At 39.6% G+C, this 20,489-nt stretch overlaps 1 protein-coding gene across 1 annotated transcript in view; it reads right to left on the bottom strand.

Moving 5' to 3' along the window:
• Positions 1 to 20,489, bottom strand: part of LOC122925899 (glutamate receptor 4) — a 162,982-nt gene that overhangs the window by 18,573 nt on the left and 123,920 nt on the right. The window contains exons 8-11 of the mRNA XM_044277244.1: positions 19,008 to 19,214; positions 17,065 to 17,435; positions 15,738 to 15,936; positions 5,730 to 5,977 (exon numbers count right to left, since the gene is read on the bottom strand). Of these exons, the coding sequence (XP_044133179.1) occupies positions 5,730 to 5,977; positions 15,738 to 15,936; positions 17,065 to 17,435; positions 19,008 to 19,214 (1,025 nt within the window). The remainder of the gene's footprint in view (positions 1 to 5,729; positions 5,978 to 15,737; positions 15,937 to 17,064; positions 17,436 to 19,007; positions 19,215 to 20,489) is intronic.

Here is a 20,489-nt window from a genome sequence, read left to right as displayed (position 1 = left end):
TATTGTCCTCTCAAGGGCATCTATGAGAACATATTGTATAGCAGCCTACAGCAGTCTAAACTATACCTGATCCTTTGCTCCCTGTAACATCCTAGCCAATGCACAATAATAGGAGCTAAAATTTCATTTACCCTGGGTTCAGACCTGAGCGTTCTGAAACGAGCGCTCTGTATGCGCGATTGTACCGGCGTTTACAATCGCGCATACAGAGACAAGCGAACACACATTGTCGCGCGTTCCCGCTGAAGTCTATGTACGGGAACGCGCGACAAACGCCCCAAAAAAAGCTCAAGAACTTGTTTGAGCGTCGGGCGTTTTACAGCGCGATCGTACGCGCTGTAAAACGCCCAGGTGAGAACCATTCCCATAGGGAAGCATTGGTTTCTCCTTGTTGAGCGTTTTACAGCGAGTAGGAACGTGCTGTAAAACGCTCAGGTGTGAACTTAGGGTTAGGGTAACAGATCCCAATTGGCCAAAGTTGAGTCAAATGCCCTACAAACTGATTTGTGGGGTCACATCCTCTCCCATAAATGAAGTCCTTTCACTCAGTGATCAGTTGCTTCATTCTAGGGAAAAATTACTTTTCATTCATATGTAAATGAGCAGTTAAGTGCATCGAGGGCGGGCCCGAGCCACTTTGTGCACCCTTGACCTCTTTCCATTGCCAACTCCTCCCTATTGACAGGGCCAGGCAAGGTGACCATGCAGGAACCTGGACCTGTTAATGAAGACCAGAGGACGCAGGAGGAGCAAGGGTGTACACCGTGGCTTGAGCCCATCTGCAGTGCACTTAGATGCTCATCTGCTTATGGATTAAAATAACTTTTTCTCCAGAATGAAGTGATGGATTGGCAAGTGTAAGGTATCATTACGATAAGCTAGCCCGACAAGGCATTAGTTTAGTCATTTCCTGGTGACAGATGCATTTTAAGGTTATGTTCACACAATCCATAGGCAAATCCAAAGAGGAATTTTCAGAAATCTGAAGATGAAAGTCAGAGTTCTGTGCTGAACTGATGGCAATAATAAACACACTGTGAATTTTAAAATTCAAATAGCATTCATAATTCATTATTCCATGCAACTATTTTTTCTGAAGAATGTAAATAGGTAATAAAATGCCCCATTCACATGCATTGCAAGAGGAATATCAGGGGCTTCTGTCAGGATTTAGACGTTAAGTCCTGACAAAATGGTCATTTTTTTAAATTTTTTTTATTTAATTAAAAAAGTTAAAATTTCAAAAGGGGAATATAATTTATCTTAACTTTTTTTTTTTTTTTGGGGGGGGGGGGGATTTATCAAAGCTGTTGCAAAGGAAATGTAGGGTAGTTGTTCATGGCAACCAATTAGGTTTAATTTTCCAAAGAGCGTCTGAAAAACAAAATAATGGAATCTGATTGGTTGTCATGGGCTGCTACTCTGCTTTACCTTAGTTTCAATATATCGCCCTCTAATATCTACTGTACATGCAAGTACTAAGGCAGTTATTAGGTTAAGGGCTCATGCACATGACCATATGTATTTTGTGGTCCGCAAAACGGACAAGAATAGGACATGTTCTATTTTTTATGCAGAACGGACCTGCAGACATATGGAAACGGAGTGTACACAGAGTCATTTCCTTTTTTTTGTGGACCCATTGAAGTAAATGGTACCGCATACAGACATGTTAAAAAACGGAATGGAAACGGGAAAAAAAATACGTTTGTGTGCATGAGCCCTGAGTATGGCTTAACAACAGGCAATATCATGAGGCAGCCTTGGGGTTCTACATGGGCCATAGACTGTCTGCCAAAGGCCTTATAGGATTTTTGTGAAATAACCGATAAGATATAGAACCTAGTGACAAATAACAAATTTTCTCCAAAGTCACCTCCAAATGGGTTTTTGTCTTCTAGCCCTATAGATATACTTGCCACTGGTGTGGGATGGAAGAGGCTGCAGTGCACACATTGTGCTACTTTAACATTTTTGTCTCACAGTCACAACCCTTCAAACATGCTATAACCCTTTTACATAAAGCTACTTTCACTCCAGCGTTTTCAATTCCGCTATTGAGAACCGTCATGGGATCTTAATAGCGGAAGAAAACGCTTCAATTTTGTCCCCATTCATTGTTAATAGGGACAAAACTGAACTGAATGAAACAGAGTGCACTAAAATGAATTCCGTTTGGTTGCTCTACCATCGCGAACAGAATAATGCTGCAAGCAGCGTTTTTCTGTCTGCGATGTGGTGTGGAACAAGACGGATCCGTGCTGACACACAATGCAAGTCAGTGGGGACTGATCTGCTTTCTCTGACACAATAGAAAACGGATCCGTTCCTTATTGATGGATCCGTCATGGCTATAGAAGACATAATACAATCGGATCCGTTTATGATGGATGCATGCGGTTGCATTATTCTAAAGGAAGCGTTTTTTGCACATCCATGACGGATCCACAAAACACGCTAATGTAAAAGTAGCCTAACACTACACTCCTTTACTGATGTGAACCATCAGCCAAGCCCCCTTTTCCTGTGTGCCCCACCTTTTTACTACTGTTGCCTTGCCCCCTCAGTGGGGTGCCAGGTCTGTATATGTATATAATGTAAGTCCCGGCATCCAAATACAATTAGGGCAGCTCTCCAGTAGAGTCTTGGAGGCTTGCCCATCACTGGGAGATTTGCCAACTCTTTCAGAAATTTTCGTGGCCTACCCTTTTTCCAATAGCCCCTTGGGCGTTACAGGGGAGTTGACAAGTATGAATTTAGAACCTCAGCGCATCAGATGATCCGCTGATCTATTCTGACCCTGTACTGAATGATTGAAATCCAGAAATAAAGGACTGACCACATCTGAATGAGATGAACCTTGTACTTAGCACTTGGACTCCTTACTTCAGGATATTCAGCAGGGCTTCTCAGAGGAACCTCTGTAGACTACAAGTAGCTAAAGGATTGCAATCAAGTCCTCAAGATAAATCATCCTCATCCGAGGAGCCATTTCAAGTTCAGAGCCAAATCATTTTAGGTTCATCACTCAACAGCTCACAAAGAAGAAGTAAAAAGAGCCAATACTGCACAATAATAGCAATTCATTCCGGCAGAAAATGGTGTTGTAGATCTGGAATGTGGAATTCAGATTTGCTGAATGAAAAGCTAAGATGATGAGTAATAAGGTGTTCATAGAAAGCGTCACGATAAGTCCTTATGAGAGGGTTATTTAGCAGGGAAAAAGCCATAACCATATATATAGTTTCACAGCACAATAGCAAAATGGAAATAAAACAAAAAACATAAGGTTGTGCGGAGATCAGAAGTTAAAAATAAACAAAAAGTCTGATGTCTGGGTGACAGTTCACATACCCAAAGTGACCGATAGGTATGCAACATAGAAGACCATGTAGGAGCAAACTGCAATGTGACATCTCACCATTCATGATGCTTAGTGGCCTCTAACAGCCCCTAGTGTCTACGTTGAATTCTTCTGCTGGGCATCTGCCATTTCATTAACCAACGTTTGCATGTCTTATAATTACTTTTGACAAATGCTTCACTTCCCCAATGTCTAATTTGTATCTGCAGGGATTACATGAAAGACAACTGTCTTTAAGGAAGGCATTTACTTACAAGATGCAAACGAGTAGCGCTGACCCACAGCAATTATTTCAGCGTTTACTCTAATGACTGCAAATCAAAACTCAAATCAGTTAAAACTCGGAAGAGATTTTGTAGACTATTTCATGTGATAAATATTTCTTACTTTATCTTAATCCATAAGTTTCTATGAAACTTTATACTGTATATATTGGCCCTAGAGAATTCTGAAATTCAACCCAAATTTTTCAAAAATTCGAATTCCGCCCACTTGAATCTGATTGACAGTATTTTTTTCCATATGAATCAGCAGCTGGTAGGAGGGAAAGCCGGGAGCTCATGAATATGGCAACTCGGCATGCACTGGAGCTGTTCAATACAAGATTTTGGCTGGATGAATTAACCCTTAAAAGACCCTGAGATTTTCCATTTTTGCGTTTTCGTTTTTTAACTCCCCGCTTTCCCATAGTCCTAACTTTTTTTTTCCAATTCACATAGCCTTATGAGAACTTATTTTTTGCGGGACAAGTTTTACTTTCCATTGGCACCATTTTTGGTTGCTTACCATGTAGTGGAAAGCGGAAAAAAAATCCAAATGGGGTAGAATTGGGAAAAATTGCAATTCTGACAAAGTTTTTTTTTTTTTTTTTTTTTTTACATCGTACACTATGCAGTAAAATTGACCTGTTATCCTTATTCTCCAGGTCAGTACGGTTACAACGATACCACACTTGTATAATTTTTCTTGCGTTTTAATACAGATTTTTTTTTTAAACCTTTGAGAAATAAATTAAATTATCACCATATTCTGACCCCTATAACTTTTTTATAGTTATGTATCATTTTTTGCGGGACGATCTGTACTTCTCAGTGATACCAATTTGAAGTGTATGTAACTTTTTGATTACTTTTTATAAAAAAATTATTGGGGAGTTGAAGTGACAAACAATGGCGAATTGGCAGTTTTTATTTTTTTCCCGTTATGCCATTAATATTGTTATATTTTACTTGTATGGACATTTCCACACGTGGCGATTCTTATGCTGTTAAATTTTTTTATTGGTTAAGTATTTTTATTTTAAGTAAAGGGGAGTGATTTGATTTTTTATATATATTTTTTTAAAATATTTGTAAACTTTTTTTTTACTTTTTTAAAAACTTTTTTTAAGTCCCCTTTGTTGACAATAACTGGCAATAATTAGATTGTCCATTGTGTTCATTGATGGCTATATAGCCATCATTGAGCACTTTATTTGCAATATAACAATACAATAGTATTAGTGGCCTGTATTGGTATATTCCTGAATTTAAGACTTCAAAGCCTGCTTGAGGCTTAGGGCTATTTAAGCAATGTAACTGGTTCCCCGATCTCAGCCGGGGAACGCTGTTACCGAAGTGCGCGGCTTCCTCATCCGGACTGCTCAGATGGCGTGTTCACATTTGACCACGGCATCTAAAGGGGAAAATGTATGCGATCAGCCTTATGCCGGTCCTGAAGCGTTAAAGAAAGTGATCCAGCATTTTGCAAAGTGGATCTGTCACTTGAATGGGTCCGCAATCCGGAAAGTGCATTGTGGAACAGAGGCACGGACCCCCATGGAAGCACTATGGAGTGCTTCCGTGGTGTTTCTCTCTGTAATAAAATGTTTTATTTTTTTGCAGTGAGGACAGATCATGGACCCATTCAAGTTGAATGGGTCTGCATTCGTCTGTGGAAACCGCACGGATGATGCCCATGCATTGGGGACCACAAATTGTGGTCTCTAATGCACGTAACGGCTGAAACACGTTTGTGTGCATGATGCTTTAGTCAGGACACCATAAAACTGATGACAGTTTCCCTTTAAAGTCGTTAACACCAATATTGGGGATGCAGCTCTCGATATCTATGCTGGCCTTATATTGCATTGCTTTTCCTATCTTTTTTTGTATGATAAATATAATGTCACATTGGTTTGCTTTGTACATGGCCTTGATAAGGAGTTGTGGATAAGATGGAATGAGTTACCTGTTGTCTGCACATACAATGAAATGGAGGGAAGTAACATGTTCACACACAACACAAAAAAGAACTGTATTAGGTACATCAGGGAAGGTGGAATACTATAACAACACATCTTATATTGTTATACTATTCCACCCACCTTAATAGAGAATGTTTAGGTGTCGCCACTCCGTAGCCTTTGGAATCCAAGTTTCCTCCAACTTTCATTGTGTCGCACGGTTTCCTCTGCTCGATGTACTCGTTCATGGTTGACTCTAAAAGGAAGGCGAATTTTCCCTTTGATTTCCGGACGCGGGCCACTCCCTCTGCTGTTGTCTTGGTGAATACTGATGGCTCTGCTGATTTCATGTAGGTCCACATCTTTTCATAAACTGCTATTTTTGATCTCTGCCAAAAAAAAAATATATTGAAAAAAAATATTAAAGTAATATAAAAAAATAATTTAAAGGGGTTGTCTGGCTTCAGCAAATGGCATTAATCAGGTAGACAAAGTTAATACTCATAGAAGGCACTTATTAATGTATTGTCATTGTCCATATTGTATTTAATGTATATCCATCACATTATACGCTGGGGTTATGACCACTATACAGTCCAGCAACGGTGGTCGTGCTTGCACATTACAGGAAAAAGCGCCAGCCTATGCGGTCCCAGCCACAAGAAAGCCCGGTGCCTTTTTAATTAGTGTGAAAGCACAACCACTAATGCTGGACTGCAGGGTGGTCGTAACCCCTGGATACGAGCAGTGTACAATGTGATGGAAAAATGAATCCAGCCAGCAAAGGAAGAAATATGGACAATCACAGTACATTAGTAACTGCCTTGTATTAACTTTCTCTACATGACAAATGCCACTTGCTGAAGGGAGACAGCCCCTTTAATGGTAATAATTAGAGAGTAACGTTTTTATTCGATTTGGCTGCTTCGCCGAACTTTGACAAGAAATTCGATTCATTCCGAATCACTTTGTAACAAATCGCATTCCATTGTATGGAGTTGGCGCAATGACGAGGAACAGCGATCGCGCCCCCTCCCCCCCCCCCATCATTTAACCCCTCAGATGACGCCTTCAACGCTTATCACGGCATCTGAGAGTCACATTCTGGGGGTTAATCAGGGGTTAATACCAAAAAATATATACACTCACTTCATTCATTTGATCGTGGAGAGGCCATTGCGGCCACCTTGATTGAAAATGTGTCAATTCTTGCGTGCACTGATGTGTGACATCAAAGGCGCCCGCCCAGCGCGATGACATGGTGACGTCAAACGTCAGCACTCACAAGAATTGGCGCGTTTTCTTCAATCAAGATGGCCGCAACGGCCTCTCTGTGATTCAATGGATGATGTGAATGTATTTTTTTACCTCCATTTCAGGAAAAATTGATTAGTTACCACAAAGCGCCAAGAAATTGGTGGCAAATCCAATTTTTTGCTCTACACTAAATATTAATAATAATGCAAACCTCCAAATACTTGACATGAGATTCTAAAGTCAGAAAGGAGGACACTAATCCTGCCAGCCAAGAAGATCTCCGTAATGATGTCAGCAACTAACCCCTGGATACGAGCAGTGTATAATGTGATGGGAAAATTAATCCAGCCAGCAAAGGAGGCAATATGGACAATCACAATACATTAGTAAGAGCTTTGTATTAACTTTCTCTACATGATAAATGCCATTTGCTGAAGTGAGACAGCCCCTTTAAGGACCCAGCTGTATGTAGCAGGAGCATGCTCTACGGGCGAAGGGGCGGAGGGCTAGCAAGCATGAGTATAAGTTATTACTTCGATGTGAGGATCTTGGCAAAATGTTGCTCAGCACAAACTTTTCGATCCTTTTCAATAACTTTTAAATAGATACACAGGAGGGAATCTCTGGATTCAGCTTATTAATAGAGTGGAAAAATCCCACTGGGTGGGCGATAAATAACAATTCTGTCAATGGCGTGCCGTGTTATATTATTTTCTTGTAATTATTTTTTTGCTTCGTTCATATCCCCAAGGAATGAGGGGGTAATGATCTACACACGCAGAGCCACCCTTTACCTCGTGGGCCCAGATCAATACATGTGATGCATATGACAAACGTGATATATGTTTGCCTGAAGCAAGGTAAACTAAAGCTCCTTCATTAATTTGTTAAATGCATGGATACCGAAACACGGCAGCTTTACAAGTACACCGATTTTCTGTTCAGCTGCCAGAGACTTTGCTATCTCCACTTTGCAGTAAGTACTAATATGCAAGGCATAGATGTAAGACGTGTCTGAAATTTGGCTTTTGTTCAGAAACAAAAAGATTTTTTCAAAATTTCCACATTCAGATTGCCCTAACTTTCTTATTATAGCATCCACTTAAAGGGAACCTGTCACCGGGATTTTGTGTATAGAGCTGAGGACATGGGCTGCTAGATGGCCGCTAGCACATCCTCAATACCAAGTCCCCATAGCTCTGTGTGCTTTTATTGTGTAAAAAAAAGATTTGATACATATGCAAATTAACCTGAGATGAGTCCTGTCCCTGACTCATCTCAAGTACAGGACTCATCTCAGGTTAATTTGCAAATGCATCAAATCTTTTTTTTACACAATAAAAGCACACAGAGCTATGGGGACTGGATATTGCGGATGTGCTAGCAACCCATGTCCTCAGCTCTTTACACATAATCCCGGTGACAGGTTCCTTTTAATGGTACACGGCTTTTGCAGATTGAGTTGTCACTCAATTTATACTTGCTTTTGCCAAGGAAGGAATGATAAAAAAAAAAAATCTTTTTGTACAGTGCCTTGAAAAAGTATTCATACCCCTTGAACTTTTCCACATTTTTTCATGTTACACCCACAAACTTACATGTTTTTTTTTTTAGAATTTTATGTGATAGACCAACATCAAGTAGCAAGTATGTGTGAAGGGAAAAGAAAATGATACATGGTTTTCAAAAAATAAATAAATAAAAAATCTGGAAAGTGCAGTGTGCATTTGTATTCAGCCCCCCTGAGTCAATACTTTGTAGGGACAACCTTTCTCTGCAATTACAGCAGCAAATCTTGTGTATTATGTCTCTACCAGCTTTGCACATCTAGAGGCTGATATTTTTGCGCATTCTTATTTGCAAAATAGATCAATTTCAGTCAGATTGGTTGGAGAGCGTCTGTGAACAGCAATTTTCATGTCTTGCCACAGATTCTCAATGGGATTTAGGTCTGGACTGTGACTGGGCCACTCTAACACATGAATATGCTTTCATATAAGCCATTTCATTGTAGCTCTGTTTGGATGTTTAGGGTCGATGTCCTGCTGGAAGGTGAACTTCTGCCACAATCTCAAATCTTTTGCAGGAGGTATTCCTCCAGGATTGCCCTGTATTTAGCTCCATCCATCTACCCATCAACTCTGACCAGCTTCCCTGTCCCTGCTAAAGAAAAGCATCCCCACAGCATGATGCTGCCACCACCATGTTTCATGGTGGGGATGGTGTGTTCAGGGTGATGCGCAGTGTTAGTTTTCCACCATACATAACATTTGCGATTAGACCAAAAAGTTCAACTTTGGTCTCATCTGACCAGGGCACCTTCTTCCAAAGGTTTGCTGTGTCCCCTACATGGCTTGTGGCAAACTGCAAATGGGACTTCTTATGACTTGCTTTGAAAAATGGCTTTCTTCTTGCCACTCTTCCATATAGGCCGGATTTTTGGAGTACACGACTAATAGTTGTCCTGTGGACAGAGTCTCCCACCTGCGCTGTGGATCTCTACAGCTCCTCCAGAGTGACCATGGGTCTATTGGCTGTTTCTCTAATTAGTGCTCTCCTTGGCTGGGCTGTCAGTTTAGGTGGACGGCCGTGTCTTGGTAGGTTTTCAGTTGTATATGGACAAAGTCCTCACTCTGATATGATAATATCTGAGACACTTAGCCAATATATTTTGATCAAAACACATCTGAACCCGCCTACCAAGCGCCAAGGTAGTCTCAGGTCAGGCGGGTCCTACGCTAAACCTACCTAAGCCATTGGGCTTCTATGTTCAGGAGCGCAGATGCCACACATATGGTGTGCTGCTCCTAGTCACCTCCATGTGCATCAAGCAACCAATGGGAGGAGGAGCAAACACACCCATATGTACCATCTACTTTACTAAGTGCATTATTATCTTTTTTCTGTGATTTTCTTCAATAATATGGCCAGTGACATCCGCAGATTTGTATATCATACCGTGCAGGATGTTTTTATCTTAGTTTTTTTCTGTGATTTTTTTGTCTATGTAGTATTTGCTTGAGGGAGTGGCACCTTCAAGTGTGAATGCGCACCTATTTTATCTTGGGAGTAGCATTCCTCTGAACTTTTGCCCTTCCTATCCAATAGAGCGCCTTGATTAGGTGGTACATATGGCTGTGCTTGCTCCTCCTCCCATTGGTTGCTTGATGCACATGGAGGTGACTAGGAGCAGCACACCATATGTGCGGCGTCTGCGCTCCTGAACATAGAAGCCCAATGGCTTAGGTAGGTTTAGCGTAGGACTCACCTGACCTGAGACCACCTTGGCGCTTGGTAGACGGGCTTAGATGTGTTTTGTCAAAATATATTGGCTAAGTGTCTCAGATATTATCATATCAGAGTGAGGACTTTGTCCATATATAATGCTTGCATCTACTTTACTAAGTGCATTATTATCTTTTTTCTGTGATTTTCTTCAATAATATGGCCAGTGACATTCGCAGATTTGTATATCATACCGTGCAGGATGTTTTTATCTTAGTTTTTTCTGTGATTTTTTTTGTCTAGGTTTTCAGTTGTGCCATACTCCTTCCATTTTCGGATGATGGATTAAACAGTACTCCGTGACATGTTCTTAACTTGGAATTTTTTCTGTAACTTAACCCTGCTTTATACTTCTCCACAACTTTATTCCTGACCTTTCTGGTGTGTTCCTTGGCTTTTATGATGCTATTTGATCACTAATGTTCACTAACAAACCTCTGAGGCCTTCACAGAACAGCTGTAGTTATACTGAGAATACATTACACACAGGTGGAATTTATTTACTAATTAGGAGACTTCTGAGGGCAATTGGTCATACTGGATATTATTTAGAGGTATCAGAGTACAGGTGCTGAATACAAATGCCCGCCACACTTTACAGATTTTCATTTATTAAACGTTTTGAAAACCATGTATCATTTTCTTTTCACGTCTCACATACTTGCTACATTGTGTTGGTCTATCACATAAAATCCCAATAAAATACATTTAAGGGTCCATTCACACGTCCGTTTTTTCTTTCCTGATCTGTTCCGTTTTTTCAGGAACAGATCAGGACCAGATCTGGACCCATTCATTTTCAATGGGTCCTGGAAAAAATCGGACAGCACAATGTGTGCTGTCCGTTTCCGTTGTTCCGTTCCGCATGTCCGTTTAAATATAAAACATGTCCTATTCTTGTCCTGAAAAATCGGATCCTGGTACAATACAAAGTCAATGGATCCGCAAAAAACGGATGACATTCGGATGTCATTCCGTATGTCATCCGTTTTTTGCGGATTCCGTTCCTGGAAACACATAACAAATTTTTTTTATTTTTTATTTTTTCAATTTTTTTTCAAAGAAATCCAAACAACTTTATTTGATTATTGAAATGTATACATGTTTCCGTTTTTTGCGGATCCGCAAAAAACGGATGACATACGGAAACATTTTCAGGAACAACGGATCCGCAAAAAACGGACCGTTTTTCAGGATGAAAAAAAACAGGACGTGTGAATGGACACTGAGTCTGTGAGTGTAACATAAAAAAAAATTTGGAAAAGTTCAAGGGGTACTTTTTCAAGGCAGTTTTTTCAATTCACCAATCACCATAAATAAGATTTTAATTTTATTGTGCTGTGATACCAAATATATACGGTAGTTTTTTTTTTACTGGTTCATTTATTTATTTATTTTTCTATTCTATGCTTCTTTTTTACAAGGTTATTTTTTTCACTTCATATATTGCAATTTCAGATGAATTTTCTGTATAAACTATTATGTGTGTATCTGAATAAGTCTGGGGCAAATTTATTAATAATGCCCTGAATTTAGACTAGATAAGGCTAGTTTCACACTTGTGTGAATTCCAGAAGGCTGTTTCGGCAGAGTCGAGCCTCCAGGAATTCTGTGGATAAAAACTGAATTCCTGCCAGCCCTTTTAAAAATAATGGGATAAGGCGGAGATCCAGCCACATTTCGGCAAAAACTGTAGAGAATTGGCCACACACAAACCGCTGCGCACTGCCGTTTGTGTCCTGTCAAATTCCCACATTGTCTGCCGTATCTACGTGCCTCAGATCTTAAACTAGCCTAAGACAGGCAGAAAATGCACCACATTCATCATAGTGGGGCACATACATACAGTACAGTGATGCTTGAAAGTTTGTTAAATCTCACAATTTTCGATATTGCTGGATACATTTGACCTAAAACTAGTAGAAAAAGATAACCAAATCAGACACATGAGTAAACAATGTTACACTCACATGTCTGTGAGTGACTAAAGTAGGTAAACCTTTTGGATCAGCAGATTATTTGAAGGTGAAATTAGAGTAATGTGTTTTCAATTAATGGGATGAAAATCAGGTGTGAGTTGGTGACCTGTTTTATTTAAAGAACAGGGATCTATCAAATTCTGATCTTCACAAAACATGTATGTGGAAGTGTATCATGGCACGAACAAAGGAGATTTCTGAGGACCTCAGAAGAAGAGTTGTTTATGTTCATCAGGCAGGAAAAGGTTACAAAACCACCTTTAAAGAGTTTGGACTTCACCAATCCATAGCCAGACTGATTGTGTACAAATGGAGGAACTTCCAGACCATTATTACCCTCCTCAGGATTGGTCGACCAACACAGATCACCCCATGAGGTGTGTAGTAGTCCATGAGGTCACAAAGGAACCCAAGGTAACATCTAAGCAACTGAAGTCCACCATCAGAAGGACACTGAACAACAATGGTTTGATTGAAGAGAAAGCCGCTCCTCTCCAAAAAGAACATTGCAGCCTTCTAAAGTATGCTAAATATCACCTGGACAAGCGAGAAGATTATTGGAATAATGCATTGTGGATGCATGAAACCAAAATAGAACTTTTCTTATAAAATGGGAAATGTTATATTTGGAGAAAGAAAAACACTGCATTCCAGCATAAAAACCTCATCTCTTCTGTGAAACACGGTGATGGTAATATCATGGTTTGGGCCTGATTTTCTGCATCTGGGCCAGGGCGGCTTGCCATTATTAATGAATTCTACCAGCAAATTCTAAAGAAAATGTCAGGACATTTGTTCGTGAGCAGAATTTCAAGAGAATGTAGGTCAGACAGCAAGACGACTCTAAGCACAAAAGTCGTTCTACTTAAGAATGGTTAAAGACGAATGAAGTGAAAGTTTTGGAATGGCTAAGTCAAAGTCCTGACTTTAATCCAATAGAAATGTTGTGGAAGGACCTGAAGAGAGCAGTTCATGGGAGGAAACCCACCAACATAACAGAGTTGAAGCTTTCTTGTACAGAGAAATGGGCTAAATTCCACCAGGACTAATCAACAATTACCATTTAGTTGCAGTCATTGCTACACAAGGAGGTCACACCAAATGTTCACATATTTTTCCCACTCACAAAAGTGATATTGGATCATTTTTCTCAATAAATAAATAAATGACCAAGTCTAATATTTTTTTACAAATTTCTTTGATTAGTTTTATCGACTTTTAGGACTTGTGTGAAAATTTTTCACATTTTGCAACTCCTTTTTTTCTAGACATTGTATAGAAATTGAATACTTTGGTGTAGAACATGTATGCCAATTTTTGGCGCAATCTAAGACAGAATTCTGGTGCATTCTGCTTATCCTCCACCGTATGCAAAATATTTTTTGCTGGGGATAGTCGTTTGCTGCGGTCCACATGCGGTGGGGCTGCTCCCCCAATGAAAAACACGCTACAGTGTTAGGGGTTGAGCAGCTCCCCCAGATTTGCCACTATATTTCTGTGTTTTTGTCTTGTTTTATATGTAGTGTATGTGCCTTCACCTGGCATTCAAACACTCTTTGCACCTGGTAGCCTCCATTACATGGTCTGATATGGGTGTGGCTTACAGTCTGGCTTTGTTCACATTGCACTAGTTGTCCTGCTAGGCGGTTGTGTGGAAGCCTGGCTGTGAGCTGGATTACATCACCCTCAGACCTTGTTCACACCATAGGTAGCGTAGTGGTAGGACCCCTTGCCATGCTGAGAACCGTGACGTGGTGCTTGGGGCTCCGATATCTTCCTGACAGGAATATATTGGCAAAAGTCTCAGCTTTTAATATCTGCATTTATGACTAGCCAGTATAGTCAGTGGCATATCCGTGTGGTGCATTTTTTCTGTGATTTATGATTATATTTTCATCCGCACAATGCTTCGTTTTGTGTAGGATGCCTTTGTGGTGCATGTGGACCGCGCCGACATCCTCCACCGTATGCAAAATATTTTTTGCTGGGGATAGTCGTTTGCTGCGGTCCACATGCGGTGGGGCTGCTCCCCCAATGAAAAACACGCTACAGTGTTAGGGGTTGAGCAGCTCCCCCAGATTTGCCACTATATTTCTGTGTTTTTGTCTTGTTTTATATGTAGTGTATGTGCCTTCACCTGGCATTCAAACACTCTTTGCACCTGGTAACCTCCATCACACGGTCTGATATGGGTGCGGCTTACAGTCTGGCTTTGTTCACATTGCACTAGTTGTCCTGCTAGGCGGTTGTGTGGAAGCCTGGCTGTGAGCTGGATTACATCACCCTCAGACCTTGTTCACACCATAGGTAGCGTAGTGGTAGGACCCCTTGCCATGCTGAGAACCGTGACGTGGTGCTTGGGGCTCCGATATCTTCCTGACAGGAATATATTGGCAAAAGTCTCAGCTTTTAATATCTGCATTTATGACTAGCCAGTATAGTCAGTGGCATATCCGTGTGGTGCATTTTTTCTGTTATTTATGATTGCATTCTGCTTATGGTAAATCTCCTCCAGCATTTCTGACAACATCTGTATCAGGTATGTTTTCAGCAGATTTTCCTCTCTGCATGCTATATATCTAATTGTCTGCTCAACTAGAAAACAGTTAGACATTGGGGGACAATAATCATTAATGGCGTAATTTGCGCCCAAAAAATACTAAAGTTACAAATCAAAACTCGTGATTTGTTTCACCTCATATATGAAAAGGCACACACCACTTGTAAAATGTGACCTTTTAAAATGTCAACTTAACTATCCACCTATTTCTCTTGATTTGCAACATTTTAACACCAACAGCACTTAAATGCAACTTTTTTTAAACCAAAATGCGCTATTTCAGCCACCCCACTGCCAGACTACACTTGAGACTTTTGAAACATATTCACAACATTTGAAGCATATTTGCGACATTTTCACAGGTAAATTGTGAATTTTGTTTCACACTTGGGACGTTTTTATTATTGTATGCAACTTTTTGACAAAAAGTCGCATCTTTATTCCATAAATGCAACTTTTTACACAAACCACCACCACATAAGCTGGCTTAATTGTCTGCAACAACTTGAGACATTTCTTCCCATAAGAGGATGATAAATGAGGCATAATTTTTACCAGTTTGATAGCCCCCCCACTTTGACATTTGTAACTCATTTCTGGCGTGATGCATTCTTTATGGTGAAAATTGTGAAGAAAACAGTTGAAATCAAAACTCCATTGTTTTTGGTGCATTTTATGCCATAATTCTGGTGCAACATGCTTAGTAAATCTCCCCCATTATCTAATATGATGGTCTCCCACACTGCAATGTATTCCCTTTGAGCCTATTGCTAGTAAACCAGCAGAGGGTTCTAAGCAGTGACCTTGGTCACCTCCCCACTCACATTATGTATGAATCGGCAGACAAGATATGTATGGCACAGTACTCTATGTAAGGTTTTGGGAGTTGGGAAATTGACCCAGCTTTGGCTTAAGATTCATTTTATTTGCAATATGAATTGTCTATATGGCAGATGTTAATTTGGATGTACACATGCTTGATTTTTAGCTAAGACTAAATTAGGAAAGGAATATTGCAAACCACCAATGTTACATCAAAGAAAGCCCTGATCTTAAGTCTTTACTTACTTTGAAAAATTCTTTTGTTGACCCTGCATCGAGTGTCCCATAGGCAATCTCTGTTTGCTTGGCGAGATCTTCTGCGCTTTCTATCGGCGATACCATTCTCTCAACCGTTAAAAAGGCAGCCAAGTTAGCCGTGTAAGATGAAATAATAATGAGGGTAAAGAACCACCACACTCCTCCAACAATGCGACCTGAGAGAGATCTAAACACAAATGTGTTACAGAATTTAAGCTTTTATGTCTTTTTAGTTATGGTAACATTTTTGCAAGTTTACATTTTTGACATTAATAATAGATTGAGTGAAATAATGTACTTTTTAAGTTATCACAAAAATCTATATTGAAAAGACTAGAACAAAATATGACAACACTTCTTTCAATCCTTTTCCAAACCATTATAGTGTTAATACAACATAGTATTTCCTTTCTTCCTCCGACACTTCCTTATTTCCTCCTTCCTCCTTTCATTCAGTCCTCTCTTCCAGTCCTTATTGCTTTTGCTCCTGTCCACCTTCCTGTCTTCCCTGTCTTTCATCATTCATATTCTTCAATCCCCCTCTCCCTTTTCATCCTTCCTTTCCTTCCTCCTTTCTTTGCGCCTGTCTTTCCTTCCATCTTTCTTGTTCTTACTTCTTTACTTATATGCATTAGTCCTTGTATTCTGTTCCAAACTCCTAACATGTTTCTCTTCCATTTACCAAACTTATGTAGTGAATGGCAATTATAATGCACAATACAAACAAGTAATTTGTTTCTTTCTCCCACCCTTAGTTAATTTCCATGTATCCTTCCTCTTCTCATTCATTTCTCTTTCTAACCTCTTCCCAGTCCTTAGTTAATTTCCTCCTGTCCATCTTCCCCATGTCCCTTCTTCCTGTCTTTTCTGCCTTTCATAATCTTCCTTTCCCAACTACCCCTTTTCATCCTTCCTTTCTTCCCTCCTGTTCTTCCTACTTTGCTCCCTTGTCTCCTATCCTTCCTTCCTAAACTCCTATGATAGAGTCCACCCTGTCCTTAGTTTCTAACATCTTTCTCTCCCTACCGGTACTTCCTTCCTTCCCCTCTGTCCTTTCATCTTCTCCCTTCCCTTTTTACTCCCTTTCCCGTTGTCTCTAGTTCCTTCCTTTCCTCCTTCGTTCCTTTTCCAAATCTCCTGTAAAGAGTATAAACTACAAAGCAAAAGTTTCACCAAATGTGGAATATTATGGAACAAAGTAAATCTTGACCTTAGCAATTCATATTGAAATTGCTGAGTTCTTCTAATGCTGTTTTTCAGGGACTAAAGATTAGTCTATCAATTAATTCAATCAAGTATAGTTCCATATACTAACCTTGGAGATATATCACATCCTTGCTGCATGAAGGCTCCAAGGGAGAACCAAAGGCTGTTAAAAATGCCAAACTCATTCGGGGGTTGATCACTGGGTCCGTCCTTACCATCTTCAGGCTCTTCCGTATGCCATTCATAAGGGCTGAATCGGCTTACAAGAAAAAGGACTACACTTACTCCAATATAAGCGAAAACTATGCACATCCAGATCTCATAAGCCAATGGGTCCAAAAACGAAAAGACTCCAGGTTTTGATTTCTGTGGTTTTTTAATCATAATAGAAATCCCTAAGCTCATGAAAGGCTTTGAAAAATCAATGACCTCTTCTCGCACCAAGGTTATAGTCAATGGAGCTACAGCAATCTCTGCTTTCTGTAAAACAAGAGAGGAGACAAAGTGACTCATCTGAGACCCCTCTATCAGTACCAACAATTTTAAAAAGATTTTCATACTTTAAATGCTTTTCTTACCCACCTCTATGACCTCATCGGACTACAGAATCTCTTCATTAAAGTATCTGAGAGAAAACCTTCACGGTCTTGATATGGGTAGTGCACATAGTACAGTGTTTAGCTTAACTAACCCAATGGCTGCCATGATCACCATGGGAAATTAATGATGACTAGAACAACAGGTGATCACTTATTGGTTTCTCTACATACCAGTAGCCAATCATGTAATGTTAACCTGGATGACAGTACACAACCTTATCATGGTCATGCACCAACGTCATGTACTACAGTGATTGTAATGATTTCAATAGCATCAATGATAAACGTTACAAATTATGGCAAGAGATGGAAAGAGGTTTTCAGAATTAAAATGCATTGTGTAAAATTATGGCATGTGAACAGTTAAAAGGCCTCTCCATCCAGGACAACGCCTATCGATCTGACCTACAGTATTAGGGCATATCCATATCATAGATTCTCTTGTCTCTGAGGACTTTACCCTACTTTGTAGCTTTTACTGTACATCCCAGCAGTCAGACCCATCAAGTATGATGACAATTTTTATAAAATGCAGAATGATATTGCGGTGCTCGAATATGCAGGGCTGATTCCCAGGTACCCATACATCGAAAATTCCGGGGAATCGGCACACTGCATGCTTAGTCGTAGTTCACTATATCTAAGCATGCAGTGTGCCCGGGAAACATGTAGGCAATTGTATTTTAATTTGGTCCTATGTGTCCTAAGATATAATAAACTTGGAATTTTAGCAAAGTGACTATTACCTGGAATCTTGGGTTATGGCGAGTTTCATGAAATGGTTTTCCTTTGTAGAAATTGCCTTTAAAGTTAACCCTGATATACAGAACACTGTGGATCCACAGAAAACCAAACTGGACAAAATATTTTCTATCAACCTAAAAGCTATGTATGCTGTATGCTGTATATATTGATGACCTATCTTCAGGATACATCATTAATATTTGATTGACAGGGGTCTGACAGCACCATTGTTCAGCTGTTTGAAGAAGAGGTAGCGCTCAATGTGAGCGCTAATTCCTCTTCATTGCACTGCCTATTGTCTTGGAAGTCTCCATGGTGCAGTATAATTACAAATGCTTGTTCAATTCACTTGAATGGAGCGAGTACTTGTAATTACACTGCGCTGCCGAGGCAAGAGAGACGACCGGCAGTGTAATGAAGAGGAAGCAGCGGTCACATGGAGCACCACCTCCTCTTCAAACATCCCAACACCCCCGCCGATCAGATATTGATGACCTATCCTAAGGGTAGGTGATCAATATATACACCCTGCACAACCCTTTAACACATCTAGTTTCAAATATTCTGCTAAACTAGTCCTTATCTTCATATTGTAGCTCATAAAGTGTACCGTAAATGGCAGACCCACCCTCCATGACCTCCAGTTGCCCTAGTAGACAACACTTTTAAACTAAAGATAACAACAAAAATGAAAAAAGAGTTTGCTTACCCCATATACAAGTTCTCCCACCATTCCATTCCAAATTTTTGTATCTGAATCCCTTGCTCCATATTTTCCATCAGGAACAATTGCAATTTTATACTTGATACCAATATGTTTTGCAATTTCATAGGCCAGATCTACACAATATCCTTCAAACTTATCATTTCCTTCCAACAGCTCATGGTTTTTCTTGTACATTACATAAGGTGATTCCTATAATGAAAAGAAGAAAACTTAAAGGAAAAACATTCCTAACTTGCTCTTCGAAGGGCCTTCAGTGCACAACGTGTCTAGACAATGGTACAGCGAATGATTATACACTTGAAAAGCAGTAAGGTTGACGATGTAATCTCCAGTAGAAATTACAGAAATTGTGATACATTTTCAACCGTGTGACATATATAAAGGGTATTAGGACCTTTAACTGACCTTTATCCATAACCATTTTGTTCCAGTGTATTTCTACTTTTCCAAAAAAATTGTGTGCTGAGATTCCCTAATCCTTCAAAAAGTGAGAAAATGTACCCTGAAGGTTATGTTGAACTTCGTACCCACATGGGATGGGAATGGACGGAGGAAGGGTGACAAACACTCTGACATTTGTCCTGACGTGGTAGATTGGAAGGGGGGCATTATTTAGCAGCAGCAGTAGTTCCGATTTTGACCTTTGCTAGGAGGTTACTCTGTGTAGCCACTAGTGTCTACTGTAATATGTAATATCGTTTCTGTGGGTAAGGAATTAAATAAAGGTTGAAATACCCTTTAAAATGCAAATTTGAAGTGCATTTTAACCCATTTAACAAAAAAAAAAAGGACATACACTTTTAGTTTTTTTTTACCATGGACAAAAATGTAAAGATAACATTATATAAACCAAAAAGTAGCAAAAATAACCACAATATAGTAATTATACAACAGATATATGTTATAATACCAGAACAATAAGCACATAAGATTTAACAGCAAATAAAGTAAAAAGCATGGCTAAAAAGTAAATTCACATGACTTTGTGCCTCTTAATTCCACCTTCTTTACGCTTCTTTTTATGCTAGTCCTTTTGTAATATTCCTGGTTCAATTATTGTGTCTCTTATTACAGTTTCTGAAGGGGATGAAAACAGTAAGTAATATACAAGGGGTTTTCTTGTCAATACAAGTGGAGCACATTTTCGACAACCCAAAAAATCCACATGGAAACTACACTGTACTTTTTATTAATCACACAAGACGAGAATAATTGTACTGTATATAGAGTCTCTTGTTTGTGTTACTAAACTGCAAAATGTAAGTCACTAAATATAACATGTACACGTCTCTTTTGTCATAATTATGTGAATACAACTCCAAAATATTTGTATATGTTTTTTGGATTTTTTTTATTAAAACACTCCATCAACAAAATTTCAATTTAGTCTGGCACCTATGGACCACATCAAGGACACACTTTTAGGTATTCAGTTTAGAGAAGAGGGACTGTTCATCAATAAGA

The sequence above is a fragment of the Bufo gargarizans genome, chromosome 2 (genome assembly GCF_014858855.1).
Source record: "Bufo gargarizans isolate SCDJY-AF-19 chromosome 2, ASM1485885v1, whole genome shotgun sequence".
Taxonomy (NCBI): Eukaryota; Metazoa; Chordata; class Amphibia; order Anura; family Bufonidae; genus Bufo; species Bufo gargarizans.
Note: the sequence above shows the minus strand (reverse complement) of the source record. Positions and strands in the feature narration are given on the sequence as shown.